General features: G+C 51.6%; 1 protein-coding gene across 2 annotated transcripts; it reads left to right on the top strand.

Annotated features, from left to right (window-relative positions):
- Positions 1 to 371: 371 nt before the first annotated feature.
- Positions 372 to 27,880, top strand: P3H3 (prolyl 3-hydroxylase 3). Of its 2 annotated transcripts, XM_073311654.2 has the most exons (15): positions 375 to 1,233; positions 2,053 to 2,205; positions 2,497 to 2,680; positions 2,834 to 2,965; positions 4,212 to 4,345; positions 4,637 to 4,726; positions 5,155 to 5,207; positions 5,483 to 5,541; positions 6,382 to 6,506; positions 6,671 to 6,766; positions 8,313 to 8,463; positions 11,497 to 11,614; positions 25,542 to 25,617; positions 26,127 to 26,267; positions 27,161 to 27,880. In XM_073311654.2, the coding sequence occupies exons 1-15, from the start codon at positions 805 to 807 to the stop codon at positions 27,374 to 27,376; spliced, it is 2,157 nt and encodes a 718-aa protein (XP_073167755.1). In that variant the 5' UTR covers positions 375 to 804; the 3' UTR covers positions 27,377 to 27,880. The 2 variants fall into 2 exon arrangements, with proteins under 2 accessions (XP_073167766.1, XP_073167755.1); XM_073311665.1 differs by lacking the exon at positions 26,127 to 26,267 and having other exon boundaries at positions 372 to 1,233.
- The last annotated feature ends 56 nt before the right edge of the window (positions 27,881 to 27,936 follow it).

The raw sequence follows: 27,936 nt of genomic DNA on the forward strand, positions 1-27,936 counted from the left end.
CTCCGTGCCTATGAAGGCTAGAAATTTACTCATTTTTTAAAATGAAAGTTGAGTCTCCTGTTGTCACCTGACTCAAGGAGCTGGGGACTTGAGAAATCCCTCAAACATCCCAGACAGAATAAAATTGAGGGGTGGCAACAGTAGAGAGCTGGCCTGATCGTCAGAGGTGCTGAGCCAACCTTTACTGCAGTCGATGGCACTGCAGACACTTGGTACCTTTGCAAATCAAGATACCAGTGTCCAGCGTAATTGCTTGGCTGCCAGCCTTTTAACCACTGCTCCAGGCAGGGGATTTGGGGGTGGGGGGTCGGAGGGAGAAAGGGGCGGTGGTTTACACACTACAGTGGGTGGGTTGGGTGAGAACGCTAAAATGTTCCCGCGGCTTGACGCCGCTCGATCCAGATTTGATTCCTGCCGGCAGGGTGTAAGGGACCAGTAGGGAGGAGGATCCCTGAAAGCAGCCACGTTTCCTGGGGTATGTGGCTCTGTGCGTGTCTGGCTATCTCCTTCTTACCATCGGCCCCTTTCTGCAGACTTCCCTCCAAGGAAGCCACGCACACGGCGCAGGCCCTGCTCCGCTGCCTTGGCTCGCCACTTGGGAAGAATTTCTATCCCCTAGCGCCTCCCTGGTCTCTCTATCCAACTTCCCCACTCCCATCCCAGCCAAACAGCATCGAGAGCGGGGCCTCCGCCTCCTTCCTCCAGCGAGCCCCGCGGTGGGGTCCCTCTGCCCCGAGCCCTTCCGTCTAGCTGCGTCTTCTCTCTCTCCGCTGCGCTCTCCCAGCCCTCTCCCCCTGCTCTGTCATGGCCTCCCTCCTCCTCCTCCTCCTCGCCCTCTCTGCTCCGGGCACGTCCCTCTTCTCCCCAGGCTCGGGGCGGCTGCTCCCCTACGATCTGCTCTACGCCGATGGGGTCCGGGCCTACTTCGCGCGGGACTGGCCCCGGGCGGCCGAGCTGCTGCAGCGCGCCCTGCACAGCTATTCGCAGCTGCTGGAGGCGCGGCGCGGCTGCCAGAGCAGATGCAGGGAAGAGAGCGGCTTCGTGGGCCCGCCGGTCGCTCCCTCCTGGGAGACCCGCTTCTTCGACAGGGTCCTGCAGCGCGCCGAGTGCCTGGGGGAGTGCCTGGGGCGCCGGCTGGGCTCGGAGCCCTCCCTTCACAGGGCCAGCAGGGAGATCCAGGAGGACTTCGAGCAGAGGGAGCCCTACAACTACCTCCAGGTGGCCTTATTCCAGGTGAGGGGAGGGAGCAAGGTCCTATCCCCGCTGCTGATGTGGCTACACGGACATCCTCCTGCCTCCCAGCTTCCTTCCCCTGCCTGCACCCCTCTGCTGGGGAGGGACCCAGGGGGAGGGCTAGGCTTGGGGAACCTCCCTGGGAGGAACCAGAGTCCCCATGCCTCCCAGGTACAGTTAGGGTCTTCGCTCTACTTCTCCAGCCTCCAGCCCTACTGCCACTGTCAACCTTGGTTATGCATATGCACGGGTGTTAATGACTCTTGCATTTCCGCACCTGCCCCCTGTGATTTTTAGGCTACCCAGAGAAGAGACACCAATCTGACAATGGGAACAGCCTGTGTCTGGTCCACCGCCACTCATACAGCAAGCAAGATAGTGTATTGTTTGTGTGTAGATCCTCCAGAATTAGGCAATCAGCTGGGGAAAGTGAAAGAAAATCAGGAATGGGTGGGAACACCAGAGTAGAGGTTTCATCTCATCACATCTAGCAAGGGACAGCATGACACTGTTTATAATTAGGTCCTACAATAATAACTACAATGCCAGACATGGGAGATGGATGGGGCACAAAATGGGGTGGGAGGCTCAGGCAGGCAGATGGGGAAATGAGGGAGGTGTGTGGATGAGTTCGCATCTCATCATATCCAAAGGGTTCAGCATGGCACATAGTTTTTAGGCCTATTCTACAAGAACAGTTCCAATGCAAGGACAGCTAAAGGCACGTGGGAGGGGGTTGGTGGAGTGGGTTTTTTAGACATGAGAAAGGTCTGCCCAGGACATGGCAATTGCTCTCTGTGTACTGTGTTGTCTTTGCAGCTGAAGAAGCTGGATGAAGCGGTGTCAGCAGCTCACACGTTTTTCGTGGCCAATCCCCAGCACCTACAGATGCGTGAGGACATGGAGAAATATCAGCGCATGGCAGGGGTGAAGCTAGAGAGTTTCCGAGACCTGCAGGCCACACCATACTGGGTGAGATCCCCATGAAGATCTGTACACCTGGGGAACACTTCAGCAAAGCCTGCCAACTTACTCCTAGTGGTCAGGGCCCAAGATAAAGCCTGGCTTCCCCACCCCTGCTCCATCTCCCCACAGGGGTCATGGCCTGAGACCTGGGGGTTTCCATAGCCAATACAAACAGGCCCCTAGATGGCAGCGCTGCCCTCTGAGTGATCCAAAGTCCTGGGTAACCCATTACCAACTGAGCAAGAAGGGTGCGGCCCAGACATTAACCAGGGGACATGGCTCTATGTTCCTTTTCAGGAGGCATACAAGACTGGGGTGCAGCTGTACAATGTGGACGAGTACCTGCAGGCTGCTGTGAAGCTGGAGGAGTCACTCGAAGAGGTACTATTGGCACTGGAGGATTGTCGAGCTCTGTGTGAGGGGCCCCAGGAGGATGGCACAGAGGAGGAGATGCAACCCGGCCTTTATGAAGCCATTGCAGGTAGTATAGAGGCACTGAGGGGTACTGTGTTGCTGGACATGTCATTCTGCCTACTCTGGACACGTGCCATCTCCCAGCATCCTGGCCTGGCAAAAGAGGGAACTGTTATACTGCTGGAGGTGCTGCCCTTCATTCCCTCTCTTTCCCTTTCAGCCCATTATACTCAGGTCCTGAAGTGCAGGCAGCACTGTGTCCTTGAAGTTGCCACCAAGCCAGGACAGGTTTCAGCCACAGATGATTTCATACCATCCCATTTGGATTTATTGCAGTTTGCTTATGATCAAGGTAAGCAGAGACACAGGCCAGCAGGTGGTGCTGTGACACTAGCAAGTGGAGAGAGAAAGTCCCTGCAGCTGCCCAGCTCTGCTGTACCCAGCTGGGGCAGTGTGATACCAGGTGGATGGTGCAAGACTAACTAAGCTCTTGATCCTTCTCCTCCAAGCCCATCCCCATTGCTCTTTTTCTCCATCACCATGGACAGCCTCACCATCCTCCCAGTCATTGAGGCCTGTAAGCCAGGGTCCGTCTTTGAATTGCCCTTCTCACTGAACCCACATGTTCAGGTCATTTTTAATCTGGCTCCTTTTCCTCAAACGACATCACTAAAATCCTGGCTTTCCTCTCTGTCCCCATGGCCAAAACTCTCGTCTCACATCCTGTCTATGGTGACCTCTTCTTCTCCAGCCCTTCCTCCTTTCAAGTCTGTTTAGAACGCTGCTGTTAAAACCACCTTCTCGGGGATCTGACCACGTCAGCCTCGCCTGGGCGTCCCTCTGCCGGCTCTTCCTGCATCTCCTCGTCAGACACAACCCCCTTGGCTTTCCCAGTAAGGCCCTTTGTGAGTTAACCCTGCCCTGGCTGGCTGATCTACTGAGATTGATCCCCATGGTCACTTTGCCAGCATTCCACCACCAGTCAGTTTCTCCCTTCAGCCCTGAGTGCTCCCACCCACACTACCCCCATGCATGGGGAAAACACCCCAGTAAAATCCAAACGGCCACTGCCTCCTCCTCCTCCAGTCCCCTGCCATGAGGCCTCTCAAACCCAGCCTGCTGATCATGGCCAGGCAGGTGACAAGCTGTGGCAGTCTCTTTCCCATCCTTCCCTTCTCCTGCTCCTGTCCTCCCCCTCCCCGCACAACCTCCTAACCTCACTGAGAAAGCTCCTTGGAGCTAGCAAACTGAGCCAGTTCTTCCCCAGGCTCACTGCTTGTCTGGTGTATCCCCATCGCCCACCCTTTGTCTGCTTCTGCCTTTAGATCTTAAGCCCGTCAGGGCAGGGAGTGTCTTCTTGTGCATCTGCAACGGCAGGCACAATGGGGCCCTGATCCTGACTGGGACCTCTGGATGCTGCCATTGTATAAAATATTTACTAATAACAATAGTTTCATAATCCCAGAACTTCAGAGATATGGGTAGGTGCCTAACGGCCATTGATCATAATAGGAGTTAAATGCATAAATACCTTTGAGGATCTGAGCCATAGTTGCAGAGCCTTATTATGCCCATCTCCTTCTCTGCCTCTGCCCCAGTTGGGAACCAGGCACTGGCTGCTGAATGTGCTGCTTCTTACTTGCTCTTCTATCCTTCGGATGAACTCATGTTGGAGAAGATGAAACGGTATTGGGTGGAGCTGGGAGAAGGAGCATCAATCACAGCTAGAGAGGTACCAGCAACACTCCTCCAATTCTGCCTTCTCTGAATCTCCTCTCACCCCCTATGGCTGGGCCAGCATTGTGGTCGCATTGGGAAGAGATGCCTCTATGTGTGGGTGTGCAGAGTCCAGGGCTGAATTAAGATGGAGACTGACTCCCCCACATACAGATCATCAGGCCAGGGTCTCCCCAGGGCAGAATCACCATGCCTGTGTGCGGTTGGGATATGGATGGGGGTCTCCCCAGGGTAGGGTTGGATCCCCTTTGTGGGATGGTTGTTTGACAGTTGTGTGCATCTCCAGAACATTCAGCAGTATGTGCAGAGATCTCTGATGGAGAAGAAGCTGATTTACTATGCAGTGGAGCATCTGGGAGGAACTTTTAATGACCCTGTAAGTAGCTGCATCTTCTTTCAGAGGGCTGAGTTCTCCTTGCCCTAGTCTCAAGAGGGCAATTTATTGCTCATTAACCTGTGGAACTCACTTCAGCAAGATATTATCCTGGCACTGTAAGAGTTAGACACTGATGTGACCTCCAAGGTGAAAAGAAGATTCTCAAAGCCCAACTTTCTCCTGCTCGTGGGACCCGATGTGAGCCCCAGCTGGGGGTGAAGGAGCAGGAAGGAATTCCCATGTGGGGCATTATTGGGACTTTATGCATCCCTTTGAGCAGCGTCAGAGGCAGGGACACAGACAAGACAGGCCCAGTTGTCTGATCTGGCCTGGGCGGAAGAGGGGCACTGGACTAGGCAGGTCCATTTGTCTGATCCAGCATGGGAGTGGTTTGCTGGGTGACTGAGCCCCTGATTTTGTTTCTTTAGGACCCTTGGACCCCTGATGAGCTGATTCCTGGAAGTCTGAAGCAGAAACACAGGTAAGAGCCAAACCAGCCTACTTGGACTGAGTTGAAGGCGTGCTGAGTATGGGAGTGATGATGTCTGGAAGGGAAAGGAGTGAACTAGCAGAGATGGGGGTGCATTACTAGTGTTCTACAGGAAGTCTGACTAAATGATCACAATGGTCCCTTCTGGCCTTGGAATCTATGACTGTGACTCTGACTTATTGCTGAGTGTCTGACTGAGGAGGGAGCTAGGGACTATATCTCTGGATACTGACAGCCCCTGTCTATGTCTCTCCCTTGCTCCCAAGTGAGAATCAGAAGAAGCAGAGGCTGGAGAATCTGGATGTGGGAGAGCAGGAGCAGAGGGGTGAGTAAAAGAGCCTAGAATGGGAGACAGAGACCACTGAAAGGCAGGGCTAAATACTGCCCCAGCCTCTACTGTTCCAGGCTCAATGATTTTAATGCCAGTGTGGATGCAGACTTACTTCCCAACAGTGCACAGGTTGCCTGGCAAAATCTTCAAGTATACACTGCTTCCGGGAACTGTGGGGTAGGAGCCTCGAGGGCATTGCAGCTGGAACAACTTGGCACAATGCGAATGTAGATGTAGAGCAAACCTGCCATGATTCTGCACAGCTAGTGTGGACCTGTTGAATCGTTTGGGCTTAAGCCATGTCAATCCAACAGGCTCAGTTACAGATGGATCAGTTCTGCAATGGGGAGAGAAGAGGCGATAGAGGCTTTGCTAAGCTTGGAAATACATTACTACATTGTTACTGGGTGGGTGCTGTAAGCTGCCCAGCACAGACTCCTGTATTCCCAGCTCCTGCAGGGCTCAGTCTGGGCCAGGCCTGGCTCCCGAGGATGCTCTGTGGTAACATACAGGAGACCTTGCCCCGGCTTGGGCATTTTTATAATTTCTCCTGTCCGGAGATCAGATATGGGGCTTAAAGGGGGCTGATAACTCTGAAACAAGGCCCCCCCTCCCTCCCCGACCCTGAAAACTACTAACAGCAATCAGTAATACAGTGTTTCTACGGGTAAGAGGTGGGTACAAGATCTGAGAGTGAAAAAGGGGGGTGATTTGTTTTGCCAGATTTTGTTCCTTTCGGTGTAGTCTAGGGATCTTATTGGATTCTCAGCTGCTTCTGCAGATCCAGGCAGAACCCACAAGGAGGCTGAGCCCTTTCTCCCTCCCCCTGCCCAGGTCCATTCACTTTTGAGGGCATCACCGTCACTGTGGATTCTCACCAGCTGAATGGATCCCAGCGGGTCGTCTTTGACAGAGTCCTGACTGATTCCGAATGTAAGGACATTCTCCGTCTGGCAAAGGTGAGGACAGGAACCTACAGGGGCACTTTGACACAAGAGAGGTGGGGGGCGGGGGAGAGCCTTCACTGGCCCGTGCTACCATCCTCAGCAGAGATGCTGTAACATCAGGGTGGAGGGAAGAAGCAGGGACACCAGGTTTGAAACTACCTTCCAATCTATTTCAGGCAGCTGGCAGCACGGAAGATGGTTACCGGGGCAGACAGTCCCCTCACACCCCCCATGAGAGATTTGAAGGGTTAACAGTGTTAAAGGCTTTGCAGGTAAATGGCTCAGTGTTATACCAATAAAATAAAAACCAGCAGGATCTTATTAAAGGGGAAAAGGCAAAATACCACATTTATTGTGAATACAGAAAGAATCATAGTAAGCAGTTAGTTATAGTTGTAACATTCCATTCAATCTCATATTTATTCACACATTCATTCATACAAACACAAACACACACACACACACAGGTTCTGCAAGGTTGTTATCATAGTTACCAGCCTTAGAGTTGCTCATGCCAAGCCACTGGCCAGGTGGCCTGGACATGAGGAGGGAGCAGGGCCTTGTCAGATGCTCATCTGATGCTCCTGGAAGTTGGTTTGCAGAATCAGACCCCCAAGTTCTCACTTTTTAGAGTCTATTTTTATAGGAATTTCTTCCTATGCCAGTCTATGGGAATTGCTTCATCATGCTGTTGCTGAATCAATCAGCAGATAGCACATTCCTGACGGCTCCAAGATGTTATCTTGTTCTTTGGTTCTCCCATTCCTGAGGCTGTTGGGTGGATTCCAGTCTGCCCTCTGGGGGTCCTCTGGTTATTTCCGCTTGACGCCTTCTTCAGCCGATGGACACTGGATTCTTAGGCTGGCACCTCCCTGATCATTCAGTTATTATCTACACCAAGCATCCATCCGCATACATCCTCTATCTCTATTTTAATCACAATTGTTAATACAACAAAAGGGTGGGGAGTCTCTGGGTGCTGTTTCTGTTGTTAGAGTATTGCTTTGAGTCTCTCTCTCTGTGAATTGCTTTGAGAACAGACTCTGTCTTAGAATGTACTAACACAATTAGCAGCTTGCAAGTTTCACACACAGAGGGAGAGAAACAGTACCAAAAACCAAGAGACCTCTTAATTAGTAATACCCTGGAATTTAAACTATGGGGAATCAAACTCATTTGTGATTTTAATACAGAACTTCTTTAATATGATCCAACATCAGTGCCTCAGCATGTGTTAGGGTCCCATCCCATGGGCGTAGCTTGTCTCAGGGAGTTCCTGGGGCTCCAGCTGCTTGCTCGCTTGCCTGTTGGTGGTGAGGGTTCACAGGAGTGTTCTTCTCTCTCTGGCCCATGTCCATGGACTGTCTTGCAGGCCTGCTCTCTTGTATGTGGGGGTGAGGGGTTCCCAGGGCAAATTTCTCTCACATGTATGCTCCCCTCCCACGGGCTCGTTTGGGGCGTCTCTCTCGGTCTCGTTACCCTCACAGTCAGGCTGTTTCACACAGGCACAGGCTGTGTGTTTCTATCCTGCTTCTCAGGGGGCTGTCTCAGGGGTTTTGTTTCCTCTGTCGTTTCCCAGAGTGCTTCTTTCCCTCTGGCACCCAGGAGGGTGTTTTTCATGGAGGTGATATTTCTCATGGCTTTTTTCTCTCCTGCAAGTGTACAATCACAGGATTTTCACACTCATATCCTTGCTTATGCATGTGTATGAACACAGGATTTCTCACAGGCATGCTGCTCCCTTGCACACACATGTTGTTTCTCACAGATGTGTTCTTTACGCTTGAGGTTTCTCACAAGCTTGTTTTTACCTTCCAGCTGGCACAGGATGGGACCGTGAACTGGAGAGATGCCAAACTGCTCCTGCATGCCAGCGAGAAATCCCGGAAAATCGTAGAGTCCTATTTCACCCCTGGGAAAAGGCTCCATTTCTCATTCACACACCTCGTGTGCCGCACGGCTATAGAGGGTAAAGAAAGGCTCCATGTCTAGTTGGCAGCCGGTATGAAGCAGAGTGCCCCAAGGGTCGGTTCTGGGGCCAGTTTTGTTCAATATCTTTGTTAATGGTCTGGAAGATGGCGTGGATTGCACCCTCAGCAAGTTTGCAGATGACACTAAACTGGGAGGAATGGTAGATATGCTGGAGGGTAGGGATGGGATACAGAGGGACCTAGACAAATTGGAGGATTGGGCCAAAAGAAATCTGATGAGGTTCAACAAGGACAAGTGCAGAGTCCTGCACTTAGGACGAAAGAATCCCAGGCACCGCTACAGACTAGGGACCAAGTGGCTAGGCAGCAGTTCTGCAGATAAGGACCTAGGGGTTACACTGGACAAGAAGCTAGATATGAGTCAACAGTGTGCCCTTCTTGCTAAGAAGGCTAACGGCATTTTGGGCTGTATAAGTAGGAGTATTCCCAGCAGATCAAGGGACGTGATCATTCCCCTCTATTTGGCAATGGTAAGGCCTCATCTGAGTACTGTGTCCAGTTTTGGGCCCCACACTACAAGAAGGACGTGGAAAAATTGGAAAGAGTCCAGCAGAGGGCAACAAAAATGATTAGGGGGCTGGAGCACATGACTTATCAGGAGAGGTTGAGGGAACTGGGATTATTTAGTCTGCAGAAGAGAAGAATGAGGGGGGATTTGATAGCTGCTTTCAACTACCTGAAAGGGGGTTCTAGAACCATCCTCTTTGGAACCCCCTTTCAGGTAGTTGAAAGCAGCTATCAAATCCCCCCTCATTCTTCTCTTCTGCAGACTAAATAAACCCAGTTCCCTCAGCCTCTCCTCATAAGTCATGTGTTCCAGTCCCCTAATCATTTTTGTTGCCCTCTGCTGGGCGCTTTCCAATTTTTCCACATCCTTCTTATAGTGTGGGGCCCAAAACTGGACACAGTACTCCAGATGAAGCCTCACCAATATCGAATAGAGGGGAATGATCACGTCCCTCGATCTGCTGGCAATGCCCCTATGTAATGGTTCGGATTCACCCGGCAGCGTCTCCTGCTGCTTGTCTGCGGGAATTAGCGTGTCAGCCTCTGGAGCGCCCTCTGCTGTCTGGTGATCCTTCTTACCACTGGGCCTGGTCCCTCCCACGACCCGGTGCCTCCTCCCACTGGGGTGCTGCCCCCTGGCAGTAATCCCCAACAATCCCTGAGGGTCTTCCCTCCCCGGGGAACCCCCACCCACTACCCCCACCTCGCCTCAGTCTTGGCTACTGCCAGTCATCGCTTAGCCCCTCTCCCCAGGGCAGACTGCCACTCATCACCGGCAAGGGGGGTGGGACCTGCTACCTCTGTCTACCCGTGGGCAACCCCCTTGCAAACCCAGTACCTAACAGGCCCTAATCTAGGCCTCGCAGCCTGGGGGTTTCCAGGCCGGAGCTTCCCTGGCCTTTCCCTCTCAGCTCTGCTCCAATCTAGGTACTCCCTCAGATCCCTGGAGCCAGGCCCTTCTCTCTCTGAATGCAGAGAGAGACTAGCTAAGCTTCAGCCTAGCAGCCCCTTTATAGACCCAGCTGCAGCCATTTCCCCAATCAGCCTAGCTTTTCTGGCCCTGAGCCCTGGCTGTCTCCCAGGGCTGGCTTTTAAGCCCCACAGGGCAAGAGCGGGTGACCACCCCACTACACCCTACTTAAACAGCCCAAAATGCCGTTAGCCTTCTTGGCAAGAAGGGCATACTGTTGACTCATATCCAGCTTCTCATCCACTGTAACCCCTAGGTCCTTTTCTGCAGACCTGCTGCCTAGCTATTCGGTCCCTAGTCTGTAGCGGTGCATGGGATTCTTCCATCTTAAGTGCAGGACTCTGCACTTGTCCTTGTTGAACCTCCTCAGATTTCTTTTGGCCCAATCCTCTAATTTGTCCAGGGCCCTCTGTATCCTATCCCTACCCTCCAGTGTATCTACCTCTCCTCCCAGTTTAGTGTCATCTGCAAACTTGCTGAGGGTGCAATCCACGCCATCCTCCAGATCATTAATGAAGATATTGAACAAAACCGGCCCCAGGACCGAACCTTGGGGCATTCTACTTGATACTGGCTGCCAACTAGACATGGAGCCATTGATCACTACCCATTGAGCCCGACGATCTAGACTGCTTTCTATCCAACTTATAGTCCATTCATCCAGCCCATACTTCTTTAACTTGCTGGCAAGAATACTGTGGGAAACCATATCAAAGGCTTTGCTAAAGTCAAGGAATAACACGTCCACTGGTTTCCCCTCATCCACAGAGCCAGTTATCTCATCATAGAAGGCAATTAGACTAGTCAGGTATGACTTGCCCTTGGTGAATCCATGCTGACTGTTCCTGATCACTTTCCTCTCCTCTAAGTGCTTCAGAATTGAATCCTTGAGGACCTGCTCCATGATTTTTCCAGGGACTGAGGTGAGGCCGACTGGCCTATAGTTCCCCGGATCCTCCTTCCCTTTTTTAAAGATGGGCACTACATTAGCCTTTATCCAGTTGTCCAGGACCTCCCCCGATGGTCATGAGTTTTCAAAGATAATGGCCAATGGCTCTGCAATCACATCCGCCAACTCCTTTAGCACTCTCAGATGCAGCGGATCCGGCCCCATGGACTTGTGCTCATCCAGCTTTTCTAAATAGTCCCTAACCACTTCTTTCTCCACAGAGTCCTGGTCACCTCCTCCCCATGCTGTGCTGCCCAGTGCAGTAGTCTGGGAGCTGACCTTGTCTGTGAAGAGAGAGGGTTGGACTAGATGACCTCCTGAGGTCCCTCCCAACCCTTGTAGTCTATGATTCTATGAAAGCCCAATCCTAGCCATATTCCCCCTAGAGAATCCCCTCCCCTTACGTTCAGGGGATGTCCCTGCTCACCCCAAATCCCAGCTGTGTCCCTTCCCTTCACACTCAGAGTCTCCGTGCTCCTGCTCACCTCTAATCCCAGCTGTGTCCCCTCCCCTCACACTCAGGGTGCCCTTTGCCTGCTGTATCCTCCTAAGGTGTGAATGTTCCCCTGCAATGTCCTGTTTTAGGGGACCAGGATGATCGCATGGATCTCAGTCACCCAGTTCATGCTGATAACTGTCTCTTGGATCCTGAGGGGAAAGAATGCTGGAGAGAACCACCTGCCTACGTGTACAGGGACTACAGGTAAGACTAGAGGGAACCCCAGAGCTGAGAGTGTCAGGGGTGAGAATATCTCCCCAGCTCCAGAGAGCACTGTCACTGCAGGGTGAGAGGGACCCCTGAGTTACATAGGTACAGAGGGATTGCTGGACTGGAGCAGACCTGACATCTGGTCCCTTCTGGCCTTGGAATCTATGAATCTGTCTAGTTCAGTGTCCTGTCTGTGACTGTAGCCAGGACCAACTTCTTCAGAGGAAAGAGCAGAATACCCCATAGGCAGATGTGGGATAATCTGCCCCCCATGTTAGGTCTCACCCTGGTCTCTAATTGTTAGGGATTGATGTAAACCCTGAAGCATGAGGTTTAACATCCCTTCTAAAATGTTTGTGGTCATTAACTATGACAACTCTGGGTAGCCTTGTTATCCATAGGAATTTCCAGTCTCTTTCTGAATCTTGCTAAGTGCATGGCCTCAGCAACTTTCTGGGGCAGTGATTTCCACAGTGTAATCCCAAATTGGGCAGGAAAGCATTTCCTCTGTAGTTCTGAATTTCCCACCTTTCAGTGTCATTGAGTGTCCCTGTGATGGTCAGTGCTTGCTGGAAGCATTGCCCAATGGTTACTGGGCCATGCTCTCCTTACTGTGGAGAGGGGTTGGTAGGGGAGCCCTGGCCCTCCACTCCATCGGGCAGGGCTGTCCCTACCTATGGTGGTGCCCTGTGCAGCCCGAGCACCTGCACACACCTCCCACGGGGGGAGTGGCTGCTCCACTGCAGGGCCAGGCCCTCCATGGGGGGAAGGGGCTGTGCTCAAGGGCTGCAGGGCCATCGGGGCAGGAGCTCTGGGGTGCAGCAGCAGGGAAGCTCCTGGATGCCCAGGACTGTGCAGGGGATTAGTGGGGGATCTGGCACCGGCAGCAGGAGTCAGGCCCACCCCCCCACACTCAGTGGTGGCAGTGGGAAGCAGAGCAACCCAGCCCCAGCCCGCTCCGCTCTCCCAGCTCCCAGCCCTGTTACTTGGGGTAGGGGGCTTGGAGGAGGGGTCAGGGCCGCCCCTGCACTCTCCAGCAGCAGGAAGCGGAGCAACCTGGCTGGGAGCTGGTGGAGTGGAGCGGGCTGGGGCCGGGTCACTCTGCTTCCCACTGCTGTCGCTGGTGAGTCCTGGGGCGGGCCTGAACCCTTCTGCCGGCTCCAGTACCCCTAATAATCCCGTGGGCCTTGTCGCTTGGGAGAGGGAGTTTGGGGGAAGGGGTGGGGTGGGGGTGGAAAGCAGTGGGGTGGAGCGGAACAGGGGCGGAGCCTTGGAGGAAGGGGTCGAATGGGGGCAGGGCGGGGGTGGAGCAGGGGGGCTGGCTGGGGGATGGGGCTGGCCACTGGAGCCAGTGCCCCATACGAAGCATGCAACTGCCATGGGCACCATGAAATTTGGTGCCCCAAATTATGTGGTGCCCTACGCAGCTGCGTATCCTGTGTATGCCTAAGGACGGCCCTGCCATCAGGCTCCAACCCAGAACTATGGAAAGGTTACCACAAATCCAGCACCTTAAGGCTGCCCTCCCAAGGCCACTTCCTACCACCCACTGTATAGTCCAAGTTTTGCAGACTGCTGTGAGCAGGTAACAGAGAAAGGTACTAACAGCACCTTCAGTCTGCCTGGGCCCAGCAGTTATGCTCCTCTTTTCCAGAGGAAGGTGTGATGGGATCCCTGGGGTGCAGCCTGGGACCATGGGACCGCTATGCCCCCTTAATTCTCTCCAGCTTGGGCTGTCTCTCATGCCTTGCTAGTGACCAGCAGCAACCCCTCCAGGTGCTGAGATCACTCAGCACAACCGGATGTGGAGCCCCACACACAGCTAGATTGCATGAGTGCTCCCAGAGCCACTCATGAATCATGCAGAGAAAGGCCTCAGAGCCAAATCCCCCCAGCTCCCAGCACTGTACTCCAGGAATACACCGTCTTGCACTGCTCAAGATGGGCAGTGTAAATATATTAATTGGTTCACCACTTCAAGAATGGAAAGAGGACATACACCAGCCTTTGTAAAACATGAGCAGATGTGCCCCACACTTCATACAGACTCACTGGTAAAGATAAACAATTAAACAAATGTATTGATTATAAAAGGTCGATTTTAAGTGATATTAAGTAATAGGCAAAAAGAGTTAGTTACCAAAAGAAATAAAATATAAGCACACAGTCTAAACTCTCAACCCTATTAGACTGGGCAGCAACCAAATTATGCAGTTTTTCTCACCCCACTGGATATTACAGTCCTTAATATACAGTTCTTTAAACCTGGGCCAATCTCCTGTGTTGGAGTCTTGTATTCTTCTCAGTGTCTTGGTTGCTTGCAACATAGGTGGGGGCAGGAGAAGGGCCCAGTATGTGTCCACACTGTCTGTTTTGTACCCTCAGTCCATGTGCTTGGGGAGCACAAGTCCAGGCATGTCTGAAGGGGATTACTGAATCTCTCCAAGAGAGGTTGAGCAATTCCCCTGGTGTGGTCCCATGCAGGCGAGTCATTGCATTGTAGCTCCCTTGCTGGACAATGGTTGTTGATGGGTTGTTTGATACCCCGCCTGGGCATTGGTTACTTTTCTTACTGTTGCCTCTGGGGAGCATGCTTTAGTGACCACCATACAACACAATTCTCATAACTTCATATGCATTAATGATACACGTATATGGATAGAGAAATGACTTTCAGCTGATCATAACCTTTCCCCTGATACCTTACAAGGCATGCTTGATATGTAAGATCACGATTATATGAAAATGAGGACAATGGGGGTTACAGTATGCTCCCCCAAGGTATAGAACAGTGGTTCTTAACCTGGGGTGCACACACCCCCTGGGGGTGCAAGATGTCCTTTCTGCGGTGCGAGACATGCCAGATTTGTTTAGAAGGTAAGTCATCGAAAACACAAATTAAGCACAGGCACGTAAGTACAACTACTTTGTTTCATCAAACCTATGTATTTATTAACATTATATGTGTTTTAATGATTACTGTAATATACAAACAAAAAACATATCTAGGTTTAAAAAACTGACCTACTTCAACGATTTTTGATAAGGGGTGCGAGAACATATTTTGATTTTTGATAAGAGGTGCGAGAACATATTTTGAGAACCAAAGGGGTGCAGGCTGCAGTAAAGGTTAAGAACCACTGGTATAAAATGTCACAGAAGGCTCCTGTAGCACCCCTTCTCAGGGGCTCCCAAGGTAGGTCCTTCCCCCTGCTTGGTCAGCCCCCTTCTAAGCTGTCTGCCTTCCTTTTAAGTTCCCTCCTCCATCTGGAGCATGCTCTGCAGGTGCACCAGCGTGGGGTCATTTGGGCCCAGAGTTGCTCTTGAAACTGAAGCAGTTATACACCCCATCACACACCCTCCCCCTCAAGTTTGGTGCTGGGGTGCTCCCTGGTGGTTCTCATTCTTCCCCTGCCCATGAAAAAAAATCTTCATTCTTATGGTCCCACCCTCTCAGTGAAGTACTTGAAAATGATAGGGCTGCAGCAAAGGTTCCTCCGCATGATCATTCGGTTGATATCCTTCACTGAGTTCAGCCAGAGAAGAGGAGCATGATCTGTCACTAAAAGGATTCCCCAACAGATAGTATCATAATGCGTCTACAGCCCGTTTCGTAGCCAGAGCTTCCTTCTCGATGATGGAGTAGAATATTTTTCAATGAAACAGCTTCTGGCTGAGGTATAGGATGGGGTGTTCTCCTCTGTCAACGCCTACGAAAATACTGCTCCAAGACCTGCATCTGTCTGCAAAGTGAATCACCTGGAAAAGTCCAGGAGTGAAAGCACTGGTTCTTGGCTTAGCTGTTCTTTCAGCTTAAATGCCTTGTCGCAGGCTTCAGACCATCAAATTTTCTTAGGGCTCACGTACTTTATCAGGTCTATCCAGGGGTCGGCAATGGTGGCAAACCCTGGTACAAAGTGTCTGTAGTATCCAGCAAGGCCCAGGAAGTGACGCACCTGCTTTTTTGTGGTTGATATGGGCCATTGCTCTAAGGCTTGTACTTTACCCACTAGTGGCTTCAGATGCCCACCTCTTGGCTGGCAGTCTGTACTTGGCCAGGTTGGCCGTTAGCCCTGCCTCTTTGAGGGATTGCAGTATCGTGGTGAGGTGTCTTCAGTGATCATTCCAGTCGTAACTATAAATGATGATGTCGTCGATGTACGCCTGTGTCATCAAAGTACATGGTCCATCAGTTGTTGGAAGGTGGCCGTGGCTCTATGAAGGCTGAAGGGCATGATCTGAAATTGGTAGAGACCAAACGGTGTATAGAATGCTGTCTTCTCTCGTGCTACGGTTGTCAGAAGTATCTGCCAATAACCCTTCATAGGGTCAAGAGTGGATATGTACTTGGCAGCCCCAGGCCTGTCTAGCAACTTTTCTACTCTAGGCATAGGGTATACATTGAACTTCAGTATATCATTTACTCTCTGGAAATTGATGCAGAATCTGGTTGACAAGTCAGATTGCAGCACCAGTGCAAGGGGGCTCCTCAACCACCCCTGAGTTTAACATGGCCTGTAGTTCCTGGGGAACCATCTCCCACATCTTCTGTGGCAGGGATTGGAGGCTCTCTCGGACCTTTTTTCCTTGTTGAGTGTCCATGTGGTGTGTAGGCCAGGTGGGTGCATCCTGGCAGTGCTGAGAAGACTGCGGGAAAGCTTCCATTAGTCATAGTAACTATTATTTTTGTTCAGGCTGTAGTTCTTCACTGTGGATACCAATCCAGCATTGCGGCCCAAGGATGCCTGTGGGCTGAACTCGGGTGGAGCTGGTGCTATGAGGAGGCCGGCCTTCCTGTTCCCGCCAGGCCATTAGCAGGTTCACATGATGAATCTGCATTCCTTTTCTCTTCCCTGGCTGGTGAATATCATAATTGACCATCCCTGCCTTCCTTACCACTTTAGATGGATCTTACTGCCTGGCCAGTAGCTTTACATGTTGGTTCTATCAAAACATCTCTATTCATCACCCTGTCATCCTGACCTTATCTTTAGGAGGGGTCACTATGTCCCTGGATCATTTTTAGGGAGACTGTTTATACGTTAACTTGGTATCGGGGTATTCTGGAACGATCCTTCTGGAATGTGTTTATGCAATTGTCCTGTATCTAGCACTTCTTCCAGTGTTTGTGTTTTTGCAATACTAGCCCTGTTCTTGCCACATTCAGTGAACTTGGAAGTAGGCATGTTTTGTAATGGGGCCTGACTTTAGTTCAGGCCTTACGCCTTATACCAGGGACCCTTATACAAGGCCTCATGTCTCAGGCTCTCTATTCCTACTACGTTTCCCTTTCAGGGGTTTGTTACCTCATAATTTTTTGACCTCCTGGAAGAATTCCCAGTCCCTGCCTAAAATCACTGGGTAGACTAATGTATGGGCCACACCTGCCCATAATTTTCCTGTGTGGCTTCCTACTGTGAGTTGTACCTCCCTCGTGGAATATGTCAGATATCACTGTGCACGCACTGGAGAGAGATGGTTTCCCCTGGGTTATCTCTGAGTCTTGCTAATTGCTCTGTGATCAGTGTGTGACTGCACCACAAGTCTGTTAGGGCCGGCATTTCTACTCCATTGATCCATAGAGAGTCTAACATCTTGGCTGGGCCTCTTTCTGTAGCCCGGGTGACTGCTGGCAATGCCTACCCATAGGAGCACTCCATGAAGGGGCAGTCGTGGCTGAAATAAACTCATTGTCTGCATGAGAAGCAACTCCTGGGCTGAGGGGATTTTTCCACCCCTGGCCTGCTCTGGGGAAAGTTGGATGCCTGTGCAGGGGCCTTTCTTCAGGACTGGGCTCCCCCCCCGTTTCCTCCCCTTGGGGCCAGGCTTACAGGTTTTGTCATAATGCTGCTTGCCTGTTGGGGAGGACTTGACATTTGGTTCCCTGGGGGGTGCCTCCATGGCAGGCACTGTGGTCTGCAGTCACTGACCCCCTGGGATGAGCATTTTCTGTCTTGGATGTTCCCGCCATCAGGCCTGCAGCCAGTAAATAATTTTCGGACAGCCTGATGACTTCAGTCAAGTTTCACAACAGCCACTTTGACGCCTCAGCTGGGAGAATCTGCATAAACTGTTCCAGAGCCACTTGTTTGGTCACCTGTTCCCCAGTCTGCTTTTCAGGCTGGAGCCACTGCTACCAATGTTCCTTAAAGACTCTGTGGCACTGCCCAGAGCAGGGCCCCCTGGGGAAATCTTTCCTGGTGAAGGTGCTATCAGTGGGTTTCTACCATAACAAAGGTATCCAAAATGGCCTCCTTGATGTAGGCATAGTCCTGGGAATCAGTGGCATCAAGCTTCTGGTATGCAAATTGAGCCGTCCTGGTAAGATTTGGTGCCAGTAAAACAGCCCAGTGTTCAGCTGGTCATCGAGCTGCTGTGGCAACCCTCTCAAAAGTGACTAGGAGAGCTTCAGGGTCATAGCTTGGCCCAATCTTCATGAGTTTGACTGGGGTGTTCATATTGACAAATTGGAGGATTGGGCCAAAAGAAATCTGATGAGGTTCAATAAGGATAAGTGCAGGGTCCTGCACTTAGGACGGAAGAACCCAATGCACAGCTACAGACTAGGGACCGAATGGCTAGGCAGCAGTTCTGCAGAAAAGGACCTAGGGGTGACAGTGGACGAGAAGCTGGATATGAGTCAGCAGTGTGCCCTTGTTGCCAAGAAGGCCAATGGCATTTTGGGATGTATAAGTAGGGGCATAGCGAGCAGATCGAGGGACGTGATTGTTCCCCTCTATTCGACATTGGTGAGGCTTCATCTGGAGTACTGTGTCCAGTTTTGGGCCCCACACTACAAGAAGGATGTGGATAAATTGGAGAGAGTCCAGTGAAGGGCAACAAAAATGATTAGGGGTCTGGAACACATGAGTTATGAGGAGAGGCTGAGGGAACTGGGATTGTTTAGTCTGCAGAAGAGAAGAATGAGGGGGGATTTGATAGCTGCTTTCAACTACCTGAGAGGTGGTTCCAGAGAGGATGGTTCTAGACTATTCTCAGTGGTAGAAGAGGACAGGACAAGGAGTAATGGTCTCAAGTTGCAGTGAGGGAGGTTTAGGTTGGATATTAGGAAAAACCTTTTCACTAGGAGGGTGGTGAAACACTGGAATGCACTACATAGGGAGGTGGTAGAATCTCCTTCCTTAGAAGTTTTTAAGGTCAGGCTTGACAAAGCCCTGGCTGGGATGGCTTAGTTGGGGATTGGTCCTGCTTTGAGCAGGGGGTTGGACTAGATGACCTCCTGAGGTCCCTTCCAACCCTGATATTCTATGATTCTATGATATCATGGTGAGGCTCAAGGTCCCAGCAACTAGATTCACACTTATCGTAGAATCATAGAAAATTAGGGTTGGAAGAGACCTCAGGAGGTCATCTATCCAACCCCCTGCTCAAAGCAGGACCAACCCCAACTAAATCATCCCAGCCAGGGCTTTGTCAAGCTGAGCCTTAAAAACCTCTAAGAGTGGAGATTCCACAACCTCCCTAGGTAACCCATTCCAGTGCTTCACCACCCTCCTAGTGAAATAGTTTTTCCTAATATGCAATCTAGACCTCCCCCACCACAACTTGAGCCATTGCTCTTTGGTTGGTCATCTGCCACCACTGAGAACAGCCTAGCTCCATCGTCTTTGGAACCCTCCTTCAGGTAGTTGAAGGCTACTATCAAATCCCCCCTCACTCTTCTCTTCCACAGACTAAATAAGCCCAGAGCCCTCAACCTCTCCTCATAAGTCTTGCGCCCCAGCCCTCTAATAATTTTCATTGCCCTTCACTGGACTCTCTCCAATTTGTCCACATCCTTTCTGTAGTAAGGGGCCTAAAACTGGACACAATATTCCAGATGTAGCCAGTGCTGAATAGACGGGAATAATCACGTCCCTCAATCTGCTGGCAATACTCCTATTTATACAGCCCAATATGTGGTTAGCTTTCTTGGCAACAAGGGCATACTGTTGACTTATATCCATCTTCTCGTCCACTGTAATCCCCAGGTCCTTTTCTGCAGAATTGCTGCTTAGCCAGTCGGTCCCCAGCCTGTAGCCGTGCATGGCATTCTTCTGTCCTAAGTGCAGGATTCTGCACTTGTCCTTGTTGAATCTCATCAGATTTCTTTTAGCCCAATCCTCCAGTTTTTTTGGTCACTCTGGACCCTATCCCTACCCTCCAACATATCTACCTCTCCCCCCAGTTTAGTGTCATCTACGAACTTGCTGAGGGTGCAGTCCATGCCATCATTCAGATCATTAATGAAGATGTTGAACAAAACCGGCCCCAGGACAGACACCTGAATCCAGGGCCGTCCCTAGCTATTTTGGTGCCCTACGCAGCCCACCCCCCGTGGGGGGGCTGTGTGGGGCCCCAGGCCTCCACAGGGGACTGTGTGGGGCCCCGCCCCAGGCCTCCGTGGGCGGGAGCAGGGGTGGGGGGCTGGCCCCAGGCCTCCGTGGGGGATTGGGGGGGAAGGGGGTTGGCCACTTCCTGTGGGAAGTGGAGTGACCCGGCCCCAGCCTGCTCTGCTCCCCTGGCTCCCAGGCTTGGGGGGAGGGGGGAACAGCCCCCCAGCACTCGCTGGCTGCGCGGGTGGGAGCCAGGGGAGCGGAGCAGGCTGGGGCCAGGTTGCTCTACTTATCAGTGAGTGCAGGACCGACCACTTGTGGAATGGGGGCGGGGCTGAGGTGGGGAAGAGAGGGGGAAGAGGCGGGGCTAGGGCACAGCAGGGTCGGGGGCCCTGGGGAAGAGGCGTGGCAGGGGCTGGAGCAGCATGCAAATTTCCTGGTGCCCTATGCAGCTGCGTACTTTGCGTATGGGTAAAGACAGCCCTGCCTGGATCACTCCACTGGATACTGGCTGCCAACTAGACATCGAGCTGTTGATCACTACCTGTTGAGCCTGACGATCTAGCCAACTTTCTACCCACCTTATAGTCCATTTATCCAATCCATACTTTTTTAACTTGCTGGCAAGAATACTGTGGGAGACCTTATCAAAAGCTTTACTAAAGTCAAGATATATCACATCCACCGCTTTTCCCATATCCACAGAGCCAGTTATCTCATCATATAGGACAATCAGATTGGTCAGGCATGACTTGCCCTCGGTGAATTCATGTTGACTGTTCCTGATCACCTTCCTCTCCTTCAACTGCTTCAGAATGGATTCCTTGAGGACCTGCTCCATGATTTTTCCAGAGACTGAGTAGTTCCCTGGATTCTCCTTCTTCCTTTTTTTAAAGATGGGCACTATATTTGCCTTTTACAATTGTCCAGGACCTCCCCTGATCGCCACAAGTTTTCAAAGATAATGGCCAGTGGCTCTGCAATCACATCAGCCAACTCCTTCAGCACCCTCGGATGCATTAGATCTGGCCCCATGGACCTGTGCATGTCCAGCTTTTCTAAACAGTCCTTAACCTGTTCTTTCACCACTGAGGGCTGCTCACCTCCTCCCCATACTGTGCTGCCCAGTGCAGCAGTCTGGTAGCTGACCTTGTCTGTGAAGACCGAGGCAAAAAAAGCATTGACTACTTCAGCTTTTTCCACATCATCTGTTACTAGGTTGCCTCCCCCATTCAGTAAGTGTCTCACACTTTCCCTGACCTTCTTCTTGTTGCTTACATACCTGTAGAAACCCTTCTTGTTACCCTCACACTCCTTGCTAGATCCAACTCCAATTGTGCTTTGGCCTTCCCGATTACACCCCGTCTGCTCAAGCAATAATTTTACACTCCTCCCTAGTCATCTGTCCATGTTTCCATTTCTTGCAAGCTTCCTTTTTGTGTTTACGGAAGATTTCTCTGCTAAGCCAAGCTGGTCATCTGACATATTTGCTATTCTTTCTGCACATCAGGATGGTTTGTTCCTATGCCCTCAATAAGGCTTCTTTAAAATACAGCCAGCTCTCCTGGACTCCTTTCCTCCTCATATTAGCCTCCCAGGGGATCCTGCCCATCAGTTCCCTGAGGGAGTCAAAGTCTGCTTTTCTGAAGTCCAGGGTCCGTATTCTGCTGCTCTCCTTTCTTCCTTTAGTCAGGATCCTGAACTCGACCATCTCATGGTCACCGCTGCCCACGTTGCCACGCAGTTCCCAGTGGGGTTGTAAAATGGCTGCCACCTGTTGAACCAAATGTTGTTGCTGTTCTTGCTGTTATGTAACCAGCTCCCAGATGAGCTGATGTTGCTGGTGTTGTTGTTGGGCTCATAGGTGCCAACTCCGTGGGTTCTCCAGGGCTGGAGCACCCCTGGAAAAAAATTAGTGGGAGCTTAGCATCCACGGGCAACCAAGTGTCCCTCCCCCCCCCACAATTCCTCCCACCCACCTGTGGGCCCACCAGTCAGCACCTCCCCCTCCCTCCCAGTGTCTGCCACCTGCTGCGATCAGCTGTTTTGCGGCATGCAGGAGGCTCTGGGAGGGATGGGGAGGAGTGAGGATGGAGCATTCTGGGGGGAGGGGGTCGAACTGGGTGGGAAGAGGTCAGGGTTTGGGGGAAGGGGTTGGATGGGGGTGGAGCCTGGGGTTGAGCATCACCCGGGCTCGGAGGAAGCTGGCACCTATGCTTGGGCTGCTTGCTCTTGTTGTTGGGTAGCCATTTGCTGGAACAGCTAGTTGTACTGCTACTGTTGTTGGGCCACCCACTGTTGTTGGCTGTCATCAACCACAACAATTTGTTGATGTCCATTTTTATCCCCAGGGTCTTACAACTGACCTGGAACAAATGCCCACATTTTTCACCAAGTTTATACAATAACTCCTCACTTAATGTCCTCCCGGTTAACGTTGTTTCAGAGTTACATCGCTGCTCAATTAGGGAACATGCTTGTTTAAAGTTGTGCAATGCTCCCTTATAACGTCGTTTGGTTGCCTGCTCTGTCCACTGCTTGTAAGATTTTGTGGAAGAGCAGCAAATTTATAAGGGAGCATTGCACTAGTTCCTCTTCTCCGCCTTCTCCCCATCCCTCCCAGCGCTTCCGCCACCACCAAACAGCTGTTTGGCAGCACTTAGGACTTTCTGGGAGGGAGGGGGAGGAGTGAGGAAGCACTGCGTCTCCACCCCTCCCCCCTCCCAGAAAATCCTAAGCAGCGCCAAACAGGTGTTTGGCAGCAGGGAAGTGCTCGAAGGGAGGGGGAAGAGCAGGGAAGCACTGCATCTCCGCTCCTCCTCCTCCCTCCCAGAAAGTCCTAAGCGCGAAGCGCTGGGAGGGAGGGGAAGGAGTGGGGAAGCGCCACGTCTCCACTCCTTCCCCCTCCCTCCCAGAAAGTCCTAAGCACCGCCAAACAGCTGTTTGGCGGCACTTAGGACTTTTGGGGGATGGGGGAAGAAGCGGGGATGCAGTGTGCTCTGGAGAGGAGGTGGAGTTGGGGTGGGAAGAGGTTGGCCTGGAGTGAAGCAGGGACAGGAAGAGGCATCCCCTGGCAAAGTTGGCGCCTATTCTTCTCCAGGTAAGCTGCCACTGCTGCTGCGAAGGTGCTTCCTAGCGTCCTTGTCTGCAGCAGGCTGTGCCTGTGTAGAGTAAGCCAGGGGCACTTCCCAACCACAGTATTGTACAGTATATAATGCCTTTTGTTTGCCAAAAAAAAATTTCCTTGGAATGGGTAACCCCCCACATTTACATTAAATCTTATGGGAAAATTGGATTACTTTAACATCGTTTCACTTAAAGTTGCATTTTTCAGGAACATAACTAGAATGTTAAGTGAGGAGTTACTGTATACACCATCACTGTCCCCTTGTTCTTGTGTTCCAAGAAGGGGAGAACAAAAGTTTTTGATGTCTCTTCACTAGACCAATCACTATTGAATCAACTTTCATAATGTTCCTTTGAGGGGGTGAACTAGGCCCTGAGGCCCCCTGCTGGAGGCCTCGCAGCCCTGCCACACCCTGCCCTAAAAAAAGAGCAATAGGGAGGACCTCCAGGCTGACTAGAGTGGCTGCATGGGATGCAGCCAATCAAGAAAGGGGCTGCAGGGAGCTGCCAATGAGGGCCCAACAGACTTGTATAAAAGGAGCTGCAGGGCCATAATGAGTTCAGTCTGCTTGCAGGGACTAGGGGAGCAAGAGGTGCTCCTAGCTGGCTGCAGGGGCCAAAGCAGGTAGTTACTGGCAGGAACCAGGATAGCTTCTGGTTGGCTGCTGGGACTCAACTAAGATGGGCTACAGGAAAGTGGCCCAGGGAAACATAGAGCAGCAATTAGTAAAGGGATGCAGTACAAGGCTGCTATACTTAAAGAGTCCTTGGGTTGGGACCACCCACTGTGAGGAATTGGCTATGCCCTAAGGAAGGGAATTAGAACTGTGGCACCCCGGGGAAGGGGACTGCACTACTGGGACTGACTCAGCAGGGAGCTGTGGTCAGAGAACTGAGTCCAGGAAGGCTGGGGTCACTGGGGACTCAAGTAGAGGCAAGGAGTCCCCAGGGAAGAAGCCCTCAGGATGCTGCTCTGTTCCAGAGTAGGAGCCTTTCAACCTGGCTGGACCGACCTAGGGCACCATGATGGGCCCTGTTGGGCTGGTTAAAGACTGAGCCTGGGGAGGGCTGTAGAGGACACACCCAACTGAGGATACTGTGATGGACCCTGTGGAACTGTTTTAGAAGACTGAGCCCAGAGAGGGCTGCAGGACACTGGGGACATTTGGAGTGTGTACCCCAGAAGGGGTGGGTTTGTTTCACACATGGACAGTGTGACTTGGCCAGAGGGCTGAGTCACCGAAGACCCGGCTGACAAGTGCAGTGGCTGACGAGGCACTGTGAGCACAAGAAATTGAGGGGGGAAAAAGTGCAGGCACACACATACTCGACCGGGGGCACTAGCAAGAGGTGAGTGCACCCCATCCCAGTCCCTTCTTATTCCCACCCTTTTCTAAGGCAACTCTCCCAAGTGATTCCAGTCTGTTCAGTCTCTCTTCATGCAATGGTATTTCCAAGCCCTTGATCATGCTCATTGATCTTCTCTGAACTACTCTAGTTCTGCAGTATCCTTTGGCGATGGGGTGATCAGTGCTGAGTATCCAGTTGAGGACACACTAGTGATGTATATAAAGGCATTATGGTATTCTCCATATTATTACCGTTCTTTATGCATCCTAGCATCTTGGTTGCTTTTTTGACCACAGCTCCTCATTGAGGAAAGGTCATCACTCAGCTGTCTATAGTGACATCCTGACTTTCCTGAGCTGATACAGTAAATTTAAAACCATACAAGGTGTACAAATCATTTAATTATTTTCCTTCACTGTGTGTTGCTTTGCATTCATCAGTACTGAATTTCATTTGCTACCATGTTGCTCATTCCCCTAGCGTGTTTGTCTCTCTGACCCAAATAATGCTGTGTCATCTGCAGATTTTGCTTTCTCGTTGCTTACCCAGGGCCCTTTCCAGATCATTAATAAATATATTAAGCCTAGTACAGACCCTTGAGGCCCCTGCTCTTAATCCTTAGGCAGGATGAAAACTGACCATTTATTCCTACTCTTTATTTTCTGTACTGGAGCCAATTTTTTGCTCCATTATAACACTGCCTCTCATCCTGTGACTTTACTACTTCAGTAGCTTCTTATGTGGAACCTTATCAAAGCTTTTTGAAAGTCTAAATAAATTATGTCCATTGATTCTCCGTTATGTTTTACTGACACATTCAAAGACTTCTAAGAGATCAGTGAGATAAAATTTTCCTTTGTAGAATCCATGCAGGCTGTAGCCCATCAGATCATGAACTTCTAGGAGTTTTCTTATTGTTTTTAATTATTGTTGCAACCAGTTTGCCTTGGCACAGCCATAAAGCTCACTTGGCTGTAATTCCATGATCACCCCAGGAGCCTTTTTGGAGAGTGGGAGGTTTGAGCCCAGCAGGGAGCCCCTCGCCAGGTCAGGAGACTTGGGGAATGACAGTTCTCCACTATCCAGCTGCTGTCTCCTCCTTTCCACAGTGGGATCCTCTACCTCAATGATGACTTCCATGGTGGGGACCTGTTCTTCACTGAACTGGATGCAGTGACCATTACGGTAAGTCTGAGCCTGGCCCGGGGTAGGAGGGTGGCTGAAGGGATGGGAGTTAACCTTGAAGGCAGATGCTGGGGAGGGGGAGCCAGTTGTGTGCTAGGCCCCTCCAAAATAATCCAGCCCAGGCAAGTCAGCAGATTCAAATTGGGGCAGCCAAAGGCAAATTTAGGAAAATCTCAGGACAGGGGAGAAGTTAACACCTTCCTGGCTGCTGTGTCCCATCCTCTGACAGCCTCTGTGTATCTGTCTTTCTGTTTCTGTCCCAAACGTGCTTTTCTTTTTTCCTTTTCCTCTTTCTCTCCCTTTCTACCCCTCCCTGCTGCCCATTTTGTCCATGGGCAGCTTTTGGTTGAAGTCAGAGTCCCTGTCAAAGCCCACTTCCTTAATGCTACAGGAGCCGTACCCCAGTTCAGCCTCCCAGGTGAATTGCTGATGCGGGAAGGGCCATTCATAGAGCTAGGGGTGTAGCCTGTGAGACCCCTGGCTTTATCACTTCCTCCTCTCTGTGGCAGGCTCAGGTGCACCCCAAATGTGGGAGGCTGGTGGCCTTCAACTCTGGAGGGGAGAATCCTCATGGTGTGTGGGCAGTGACCCGTGGGAGGCGCTGTGCCATTGCCCTCTGGTACACCCTCTCTCCGGAACATGCAGAGCAGGTAATGCCGCCTCTTGGGTAGTCAGGGGCCCATGGAGGGAGTACCCTGGGAGGATTGCACCAGGACAGGGCCAGGTTCCATGGTGGAGAACGGCTTGTGAGTACATCCCTCCTCCAGAGCAGGGCCTAGTAATGGGAGCAGTGTGTGAGGGCTCCCACCAGGGCTGGGTGAGGCTCCACTGGGGAGAGCAGTTGAGAGGGATTGCCCTATCAAGCCCAGGAGGAATCCCAGGGGAGGGAGCAGCAGGACAGGCCAGTACCTCTCCTCCCCCTCCCCCACCCCCCCCAAGACCCAGCCTTGGAAGATGTAGGGGGAGTTGAAGAGCCTCCCCCCCAGCCTGGGAAGGGGGAGGGGGACCCTGCTGCAGCCCCAGGCCTAGAAGGGGGAGTGAAGAACCCCAGGAGGAGCACAGGTGAGGCTGCGGGGACTGAACTGATGGGGGCTAAGGAGGCAGAACCGAGTGCAGTGGGGGGACAGTGTTAATTGCTGAGAGGAGATGGGCCGATGTGTGGGTGAGTTCCTGCAGCAGGGGATAAAACCCATTCCATGTGGGGGAGTGGGCAGCATGGCTTGTGACACACGCACACAGGGATGGGGAGGCAGAGACCGAAAAAACACAATATAATAGATATTTTAAAAATCTTATGATTGGGGTTTTTGTGAGGTTGGGTTTTTCTTGTGTGTGCAAATCTCATGATTTTTAAGGGTCTGACTCATGGATTTTTTTATCTCTTGAGGGTGGCAACACTGTGTGAGTCCTGCAGGATAGGGCTGGGACCCTACTGGGGAGAACAGTGTACCTGGTTCCATTGCAGGGATGTGTGCTGAGGGGCAGGGTGGAGACCCCAACTGGAAAGGGGCTGTACCAAACTCCTCTCCTCCTCTGGTTGCAGGAGCGGATGGAGGCTGAGGACCTGATGAGACAGGGGGACATGGAGCAGGAATCATCACACACAGATGTCGAGGAGCATATGAGGGCTGACCACAGTGGGGCTTCACCAGAGCCCCCTACGCCCAAGGGAAGAGCCAGATCCACAAGCCGGAGACGTACGTCAGGCTCAGAGTCTGGGCAGCAACCCCAGAAGCTGCGAGCCAGGGATGAGTTCTGAGCAAGGCGTGACAGCAGGAGGCAGGGCCACACGCTGGCCTGGTAGCTTCGGGACATGGGGTGGAGGTGTTTAGGGCAATTTATTAGTTCACTTGCCCCCAAAATGGGGAGGGATGCAGCTTGCTTCTCAGTGACATCAGATCATGTCAAACAAAATGATTGCATCATGAGGAGAACAGGAAGTGCCCTGGTGCCCAGATTCATATTCACTCCCTTGACCTGAGAATTATTTTGTCACTTAGAACTAACAAGCTAGGCTCCCCCCATTTCTTTCTTCCAATAGAACCATCCATATTTGTATAGAAGCAAAGCAGGAGAAAGTTCTTGGGACCTTTTTGGGTGGGGGATTTTCTTACTCTTCAGCGATTGGGTGAGAATGAGAGAAGCATCTGGAATTCCCAGGCCAACCACCTGCCATCTCCTTCCCCCTAGACTAGAGTCCCAAGGTTGAGAAGGAGGGTCAGGGGTGTGACTGCAGGAAATAAAGGACGAATGAACAACCAGAGACTGAGAGGAGTTGTGGGCCTATTTGGCGAGAGAGAGAAGAGTCATCTGCCTGGT

Source organism: Lepidochelys kempii, chromosome 1 (assembly GCF_965140285.1).
Source record: "Lepidochelys kempii isolate rLepKem1 chromosome 1, rLepKem1.hap1, whole genome shotgun sequence".
NCBI classification, from domain to species: domain Eukaryota; kingdom Metazoa; phylum Chordata; order Testudines; family Cheloniidae; genus Lepidochelys; species Lepidochelys kempii.